A 9,622-nucleotide genomic window follows, 5' to 3' on the forward strand; every position below is an offset into this window, starting at 1 on the left:
CAAAAGTGACTCAATCATAATGTTAATGATTGAACAGGCCACAAGTGATATGTGAAGAGGGGTTGATTAGATTTGTCTTTTCAATCGTGTACATTGACCTTCTTTAAGATCTGAGTTCATTATGCAGGAGGTATAATCAACAATTTAAAAGCTCCTAACAACAATGTGCCAAGATGTTTTAACTTTAAAGACAATGTAGAACCAATCAGAGCTATTTCACAAACCTCTCAACCAATGAGAGTGTAACAACATTCCAAAGCTGAGCCAATCAGAGCCACAGGATCTGATAGATCTCAGCTTGATTTAATGAGTGCTCAGCTATTTGGATCTTTGGAAGGCCACCATTACCTGAGGAATATTTGGAGGTTCAACTCAAACTCGAGGAGATACAGAAAGCAGTACAGGCCTGAAAACAGCAAAGAGCAGGACAGGATCAAGGAGACAAAAAGATATAAAGAAAGCTAAAGCAAGGACAGAAGTCTTAGACCAAACACACAAAAGACAGACAGCAATTAAGTGAATGACGAGGGAAAAGGAAATTGTTCTTGAAGAAATGAGGCATCTAAGGACAAGCACGGGAGAAAAAACTTTTATAGTGGTATCACAGAGGAAGAGACTGAGTGAGAAGAAGGCGGTGGTGCTTGGCATCACAGAAAACATCGAGATGGAGATGTTTTCCTCAATGGAGCCCCGTGTTGTGACATTAACCCAGGAGGAGGAAGAAGTCAGCTTTGTCCAAGTGGGTCTTGAGTGTACATTTTAATAGATTGAAACAACAAGAAATACTGTGGTGATCCTCAGACTGCTTTCTAATGTGTGTGTATTACAGCCTTTCTTTTAGCTTGGGTCATGTGATCTCAAAGGAATCTTATACAGTATGTATAGTACGGTTAAAGAATTGAATGGATTGAGATTACATACTGCTCCTTCATACCTAGAGTTTGTGTGACTGGTCCACATGTGATGGTCATAGAGGTTAGCTATTTAAAACTGAGATACATTTGTTGACGAATGTGCCATCGATCAATCAATTCACTATAATCAGAAATACACTTATTTATTTGGTTTGAAAATAATAAAAACATTCTGAATGAGGTAGACCCTGTGCTATACACAAATACTTTTGCAATAATGAAAACGTTCTTATTTTGGCAAAACTCTAATACTGTGTTGCATCTAAAATACTATGCTGTTCTAGTGTGTTCCGTCCATATGGTGCATCATCCATTAGTCCACATACAGTAAAAATCTTTTCCTCCTTCTTCTTGAACTCAGACGCACCCGGAGCATCCCCTGGTCCCTGACGGTGAGGAGGAACCCAGGCCTCAGGTTGAGACTTCATCCAGGCAGCATACCCAGCCCAAAATCGATCCTCTTGTTGAGACAGAAGCTGAGAACTTCCCCACTGCCCTAGGATTAATGGAAGATATTAAAATAGAGATGAAGGTAAGTAAAAATGTAAATGAATACATACAATCATACTGTGGAAAATAATTGATAATGTCAGTTCAATAATTAAATATAAACTCTAAATGGCTTTTAAGGAGCTCTTTCAGGAGGTTTCACCATGTTCTAATGCTGCTTTCTTTTTCTCCGTGCAGGTGCTTCCTCCCGTCAGATTGTCTGAAAATGAATTATTGGATACAAAAGCAGAGGATCGTTCCATTACGGCCACGGTACATCATCTTCTGTTTTGTTTTGTTATTTTTTGAAAATCACAATGAATGCATTTGACCTGACTTTTCAACATGGAGCTTGATGTTGATTTAATGTTGTTGAACGAACCACTGCGCGTACTTCCATCTTACTAGTATAATAACATAGATTTAAATAGCATTTTATCAGGTTTAGTTGTCAATTTTTGCTTGTTTTTCACATGCATGCATTTGATGTTGCTTTGTTCTTATGATCTTATGTATGTAGGATGTTTCCTGTACGGTTGATTTAGTTTTTTTCCCTTTATTTTAAATTTCAGAACATAAGGACAAATGCAAAGTATGCATTTTAGGAGCCAAAGAGGTTTTCTTAGCCTAATTTTGAACACTCATTTTATTGGTTTCCTTGATTAATTGTCTGTTGTTTGACTAATCAATCTTCTCATGACTTCAGGGGTAATGTTTCCTTTTGTTCTTGTGTTGTTGTTTTTTTCCTGACTAGTTAAGTATTGACACACATTGTATATCTGTTTGTGGTTAAGATTCTTGCACAATAAGAACTGTGTGCATGTGATTTGTCAATATGTCTAATCTGTCTGTCCGTGTGCTTCCCCTTGCTGTGTGCTACAGCCATCTCCGAACAAAGCCAGTCGTCTCAAGTGGAAGAAACTTTCTCAGCAGAAGACTGGATTGGTTGTCAAAGATGTGGTCTGTCTACCCAGAGGACGCTACCTGGCACAACTGGAGAGGTGAGGGCGTGATAGTGTGTGACATCATATTTCATCGGTCTTTTATGTGCTATGTGACTCAGTGAAGGATGGTTGGTTTTTTGGTTGTTGGGACAAGATCAGAAATATAGATTTTTACATTTGGTATTGACATTTTGGCCTCCATTCTTAATATTTTGTCAAACATTAACAATGGCCAGACAAAAAGTTACTAATTGGCCACCAAATATCCGCTGTTTCTCTAGCACTAGATTAGTAATTGTATCTTGAAATGTTCTGTTAATATTATTTTTGCCTCGTTAGATGACTCCAAATGTTAACTGTGACCCTACTGACCTGTTAATCTACAGTGCGACAATTAGGGCAAAAATGTCGCACTTGCCCCATCACCATCAACTGTAACAGGCAGAATGAAATGAGCCTGTTCATACCCCTCAGAGGATAAAGTCTTTCCATTTCATTTACATTTTAAAATTAAGCATGAATTCAAATGGCTGGAAAATATCAATAACAATATATACAGTAATCTAATGGAACAATTTCAGTAACGTAAATATTCTTTTTGTTTTTCCAGACACACTGTTCCACGAAGCAAAGAACGAGCAGCTCTAGCGGCCAGGGGATTGACTACTCGCATCACCATAGATCAGAACTGGTCGGCCAATCAGATGCAGAGTCGGCTGGCGACGTTCTTCAGGGGACAGTTTGTGAAACGGGCAGGACAACAATTCTCCTTCACATATTTACAGGTGTGTGTAATAAAACTTTTGGGAGAATGAGTTGGACTTAGATTTTACTGGCGTGTGTGTGTGTGTGTGTGTGTGTGTGTGTGTGTCCAGTGTGTACCAGGCTCTAGGGTACTGTTTGTCCCAGACCCTCCGACAGAGGGCTGGACTGGAGAGCAGGTGCTCAGGACTTCTGGACATGGTGCTTTGTACATCCTAAGCCACCAGGAATACCCACAGGTAAATATACTCTGGAACTTCATTTTGTTGTTGGCAATTATGATTACTATAATTACATTTGTTACAAGTGTAATGTGATTCATTTCACAATATGACTCAGCTGTATTGCCATCGACCTTTGGTTTGTGATTTGACTAACCTGAAAGATCTGAATTCACTGCTATGGTTATATATTAAATTCTGCAGAGTTTGATTTCATTTTATATCATGTTTTCTGATAGGAATGACAATCATTAATTACATGTTTACATTTATTTTCCATAGTGAATATAGTTTGAATAATATTTTCTCACAACAGGCAGGATCGGAGCTGTCTGTCATTGAGACACCTATTCTGAACAGGTAAAAAAGTATTAGCAGTTCCTGAGAAGAAAACATTTGAAAATCATATATGGTGAACAATAAACCTTAAACATGTATATTTGTGTGTTGTCCTTATTAAGGAAGGAGTTTTGTGTAGAGGCAGAGAGCTGCCTTCACAGAAACATTGAGCTGATTCACACCCGGCCTGTTGTTCCGAGGATCACAGAGGAGGTCAGTGTATTTCAGTATTTTAGGTATTCCAAAAAATTCTGATTAAAGGACAGAAAAGACACCCTTTCCTTTAAACCTTACTGTGTGGTGTGCAGTCCTCCCTCGACCTGGACACCATCCTGAGAGTGTTCAAACAGGAGAACATGGATGGAGACCTGGTGACGTACATCCAGGTGAGGAGGAGAGACCTGCTCCAAAGCGCTCTGAAGTTGGTGAGGAGGCCTGGCTTCTGTTTCAGTACGATACCCATCATCGCTTTCAGTGGAGAGGAGACGGACGGGCACGAGGGACCTCTCAGAGATTTCTTCAGGTTATTAACTTTAATTAAAACAGGTGTATCATATTTTTAAAGATGGGTCCAAACGTGTACTTACTTGACTGTGACTCATACCAGGGAAAAAACAGGATAACCCTTGTTTGATTTTTTTTTTTAAATCACTAGTTGTCAGGTATCTTGTGTGACCAGTTGTGTAACTGACATTTACATGAGGGAACAATGAATAAGATAAAGATCTGCAACAATCATTTCAGTCTTGAAAATCACAATTTACCAAAGCTCAATGTGACTTATTAAGATGTTTGTGTTGTTAGACCAACAGACAAAAACCCACAATATTGATTATTATCATTTAAAACTATTAACCTCGAAATACAAAATAAATGCTAATGATTTTCTTTCGGCGGAAAAATAGAGTATTTGTAGAGGAATTACAATCTTTATTTGAGGTACCTACTCGATATCATAAAATATATATATATTATACTAATAATATGTGCAAATCCCTTCCGAATATACTTTTGTCTTCTGCTCACAGCTTGACTTTGTTGGAGCTGCTGAGAACTTCTGTATTTGAGGGTCTTCCAGGGCGTCTGTTCTTCACCTATGACCTCGCTGCTCTTAGAGACAGGAAGTATTACGAAGCAGGCGTTCTGATTGGCTGGTCTCTGGCTCATGGCGGGCCTGGACCCCGTTGTCTACACCCTGTGCTCTTCCAGGTTGTGTACTTGGATTACACTTTTTATCAAAGATTCTCTTGAATTTTACCTTGATTGAACTTTACATATTGCATATGCTGGCTAGCAGATGCGTTAAATCAATTTCCAAATTGATAATCTAGTTTGACTAAATTGTATTTTATTGTCACAGATGATGTGTGGCAGGAATCCATCTTTGGAGGACTTCAGCTGGAGAGACGTTGTTGACACTGAAGCACAGATCCGACTGCAACAGGTTGCATAAAACACATTTCACACATCTGTCCTTTTTAAACTGATATTTAAAAGATAAAGGTTGAATTTTAATCCCTATGATTAATTTGATAGTCTGCTGTGTATCATTATAGATACTAAGACAGTTTAGTGATTTAAATAAAACATTATAACAGCAGCCTATTAATCCTAAGCGATAAAATGTAGTGATTTTTCCACTCAATCAAATTTGTTAACACTTACTAAACAAGCAGGTAATGTTAAATCTATACAGGATTGGATGCATCATGAATATCGTTTTCTTGCCTGTGCCTGTTTTTTAAATGGTAAATACCTCCAGTGTTTATGTGAATGGATGACTGACACTTGTTCACAGCTTGTGTTATTATTTTACACTCTTCTGCCACAGTGGAGAGAAACTGACAACAAATATAATTAAATGTCACCTCTCGAATACAGACTGTAATATCATGGTGTCCTGGTTTGTAGTGAGACACCAACACAAAACAAAAACTATAGCATTTCAGTACTAAAATGCTGCCCTGTCAGTAAACAGAAATATGATTAGAAATAGAAATTGTCCTGTGATGGTAGTGTTGGGATTATCGTGATATTATATTCATATGAGAAAGAACTACAAAAGGCATATTACCACTGTCATTTATAACGCTTCTCTGTTTCTCTTGTAGCTGCAAAGCTGTTCTGATGTGACGAAGCTTTCTCCCAGTCTGTGTGACTGGGTGTCAAAATGTGGGATCCCTGGAGTTTTTTCGGCCCATTCTGATGAAATACCATCTATCTATATCCGCCTGGTCAAACAGTACATCCACCACAGGTAGGACATACACACACACACCCTCACACACAGAGATCTCGTGTGTGTGAGGGTGTGTGTGTCCCATACACTGATTTGTTCAGTGTTTTTTTTATATTTCAGTACTTGATGCCCTCTGTTCTTCTATCTATCTCAGTTTTTACTAACTGCCATTTATCAGAAACTTATGTGCTATATCATAGTTTTGCATGGTTTCTATTGTTTCAAAATAGCTGCTAGTCCCATCATGAATAGTAATCACTCAGCCCCTCTGCTGTCCATAAGGGTGGCTTGTATGATCTCCCAGTTCACCGACGGGATGAACAGCTGTGGTGGTTTGTGGGGTACGGTGCAGTCCCACTGGGAGGAGTTTGTGCCAGTGATGACCAGCGCACAGCGTCAGCCTCTGATGCTAAAAGAGTTCAAACAGCTTATCAAAATACGCTACAGCCGTGCAGACAGCCAGCTGAGGGCAGCCGAGGAGGAAACGGCAGGACACTGGGAAACAGTTCTCACTTTAGTCAGCGGTAAGAACTCAGGGACGGATGGATGATGCATGTGAACAACATGATGTGGTTTAGTACTGTATATTTCATTTAGTGTAAGATTTCTCAAGTGTATTACAATAAGGGCAAGCCCCCCTGAAGATACAAACCCCAAACGGAAAGAAACTCACTAGTACTTTTCTTCAAATAAATCTAACCATTTTAAGTGCTACAACTTTTATTTCTCTGTTAGGTTTTAAATGGCTGAGAGCAGTCTTGGTTCTTGTTTTTTTAATAGATATTAAGTCAACATTTTGTGTACGAGAAGTGTTTTTGAAAAATGTGTCCTTGTGCAAAATCAGATGGTCAGGCAGACTTTTGCTTTGAAGACCTCCTCAACTTCATCACTGGAGCCCATCATCTGCCTCCTCTTGGGTTCCCCAGATTGATCTCCCTGTGTTTTTTCTCCCAGGTTGGTACTTTTAAGGTAATAACAGGTACAAAAATGTCCTGAAATGGTTCCATTTAATGTGACACAGGAACCTTTTCCTTATCTGTACATTGAGATGTTACAGCTATTCCTACTGAGGGAGGGACAATGGCAATGTATTACAATGTTTTAGCTTACTATTGTTTCCCTTGGATACACAAATGTAGATATAAAAATGATTTGTCTTTTATTACATTTCTGAAACATCACATTGCTTGAATTGGAATGATTGGATTGAAAAATTGCTCAGACAAGAAATTAAACTTGACAGTTGTCATCACTGTAAGTCAGTTATCCCAAACATGTATTTAAATGAATTCTTTAAAACCCGGCTCCCCAAAAACATTTCAAAATTTTGAATTTAGATAATAAATATGCATTATCAATCTGTTGAGTTTCTGTAAGGACTGAATTTCACATTCAGGTATTCAGATAAAAGTACTTCAAACTTTCTTTGATTACACCTTTTCGTCTGTCTGAGATAAATCTTTTTCACATTTGACTTAAATTTCAAGGATGCAAGCATGTCAGGCGTGTGTCTGCCTCACACCTCCACCTGTACTCTGGAGTTCTTCCTGCCAAGGGGAGTTTCAGCGCCTGCAGACCTGATGGAGATGCTGAGCAGAGCCATGCACGTGGCCCTTGGCTTTAAACGTTTTCAGGTTGAGTGAGATGGAGAAGGCAGCTTCAGCCCACTGCAAAATGGATGCCTTCCTTGATACTTGAAGACCTGCGGAGAATGTCTTTTATATTCGGCAAATGGTTTTGCAGAATATGAACAAAGTGATTAAATGGAAACCAAGTCCACAGTTTGGGGAACGGTAGTATTTTGTGAACAGTTTGTCACTAAAACTCATGACCAAATGCAGGAGCGCAGACAGATTTGAGTCATTTGAGTTATGTTTATAATAGCTGCTGTGCACATTATTAATTTAGTGTTGTTTGAACGATGGGTCTTTAGAAGAGTTGGAAACAGTTAAAGAGTTTTGGCTGTAGTAGATCAGATATGATGTGTTGACATACTGCATGCTCTCAGTTGTTACAGTAAAGTGAGCTTGCATGCTATATAATTAAACAAAACAACAATCTATTTTTGAAGCACCACTTAAGAGTAGGACATTCAAATAAAACAACAATATAAAACATTTATTTATTTTTCAATTAAGATAATCATTAATGTTTTGTTTATGTATTTTAAAGCCTCTCCAATGAACGGTAGATACAGATTCCAGAATCATGACACAGAATGCATCTCTTTGACATCTTACAAAATGGCTCATTTGAATAATTGACATTATGTGTCTCTACTGATTTTTGAGAAAATGTTTAATATAAATATATGTAACTTAAATTGTATGTAATTTTGTATTTCCATGTGTTTTAATTGTATTTGATAAAAAGATAGTGTGCTACAATTCTTTACAAATTATTCATTAAAGAATACAAAAAACCAAGAAAGAGTAATTCAAATATTTATCTTTTTTGTTTCTTTCAGAAGCATACTTAAAATAACATCAATAAAATAAATGAATCCCATTAAAGCATATTATATATAAACAATAAATATGGCCTTTCGTGCACTAATCATTACTTTAAAAATGAATATTTTAATCAGTGATGACTTGAAGAAATACATTCAGTCGGCATTGGAAAATACGTGTTTGTTTTGCATAGCCTTGGAACAGATGTGTAACAAATGGCTGTTACACAACTAAGTGGCCTAAGTTCAAAACGCATTTCTATATAGGTAGCAACTAAACTGTTTCCAGGAGAGGCACATTTACAAAATGGACACACGACTGAAACAGAGAGCAAATGGCCAAAACCACACAAAGTACACAATCATTTATGAGTACCTCAAGCCTAAGTAATGGCACTGTAATTTTAACAAAAGGTTAAATAAGCCTGCAAAGAAAAAGTATTTCAAACCAAAAACTTCCCAAGCAATGCTTTCATGTTCTGGTGGTCCCAACAAATTGGAAAGATGTATTCTATAATAATACTAAAGGCAAATCAGATTCACATTCAATAAACATTATGCATTGTCTAAGAAAAACTTCAAAGACCATTAATTTCCCAAAGTCAGGATACAATACACTTGGTATGCTGCTAATTCACCTAAAAAGTTATTTGACTGGTCTGTTCACTTGGTGTGAGATTTCTATAGTCTTATGTAATCCATACCAAAATGCACATGTTCACGTTTCACTTTCTTGTGAATATTGTTTGGGGATTTTAAAGTAAAAATGGGAAATCAAAGTCATTTGTACCAAATTTCTGAGATTGGAAACAAAGCAGAATATATGTTTCTCTGTTTAATGAAAAACAACTTTGGGTGATTTTGATGTATTGTTTGTTAAATCACTGCCATCCATGACAGTCCTGAAAACAACACAAAGAAAACAAAGACTATTCCCAGATATGATTAAATGATTAATGGAAATTCCCCCTTCAGATCACGTCAAAACAAAATCAACAGTGTAACCTCAAATTGCTGTCAATATAAATCCACATGCAGCATTTATGGGGCAACTGGAACCCTTTGAATGTTTGTCACAGTGACTCTGTTGGCTGTTCCATTAGGGAGCCGATCTCTAAAAAACTAAATGGAGAGAAAATACATTACCAGTGATTGTGTTATGTGGGGAGCCTAAACAAAATAGTTTCACCTTCTGATTTACATACCTGTTTAACAAATTTGATGATGGTTCCATTGCTCACCTCCCCAACAGTTTTTATCCT

The 9,622-nt window shown here is 37.5% G+C and overlaps 1 protein-coding gene across 1 annotated transcript; it reads left to right on the top strand.

Annotated features, from left to right (window-relative positions):
• The first annotated feature begins 311 nt into the window (after positions 1-311).
• On the top strand, positions 312-8,320 carry LOC134869178 (uncharacterized). Its single transcript, XM_063890630.1, has 15 exons — positions 312-739; positions 1,276-1,446; positions 1,602-1,676; positions 2,286-2,404; positions 2,958-3,132; positions 3,223-3,348; positions 3,647-3,690; positions 3,792-3,882; positions 3,978-4,192; positions 4,698-4,878; positions 5,030-5,113; positions 5,781-5,926; positions 6,191-6,432; positions 6,753-6,862; positions 7,396-8,320. Exons 1-15 carry the CDS (start codon positions 521-523, stop codon positions 7,549-7,551), a joined length of 2,154 nt encoding a protein of 717 aa, XP_063746700.1. The 5' UTR covers positions 312-520; the 3' UTR covers positions 7,552-8,320.
• Positions 8,321-9,622: the final 1,302 nt, after the last annotated feature.

Source organism: Eleginops maclovinus, chromosome 9 (genome assembly GCF_036324505.1).
Source record: "Eleginops maclovinus isolate JMC-PN-2008 ecotype Puerto Natales chromosome 9, JC_Emac_rtc_rv5, whole genome shotgun sequence".
Classification (NCBI taxonomy): domain Eukaryota; kingdom Metazoa; phylum Chordata; class Actinopteri; order Perciformes; family Eleginopidae; genus Eleginops; species Eleginops maclovinus.

What these genes read in the sequence shown, in the direction of transcription:
- LOC134869178 (XM_063890630.1), top strand. Translation starts at nt 521, where the DNA reads ATGACGAGGGAAAAGGAAATTGTTCTTGAAGAAATGAGGCATCTAAGG. An exon ending in ATATTAAAATAGAGATGAAG is followed by an intron (nt 1,447 to 1,601) that starts GTAAGTAAAAAT and finishes TTCTCCGTGCAG; the next exon opens with GTGCTTCCTCCCGTCAGATT. An exon ending in GCCACCAGGAATACCCACAG is followed by an intron (nt 3,349 to 3,646) that starts GTAAATATACTC and finishes TTCTCACAACAG; the next exon opens with GCAGGATCGGAGCTGTCTGT.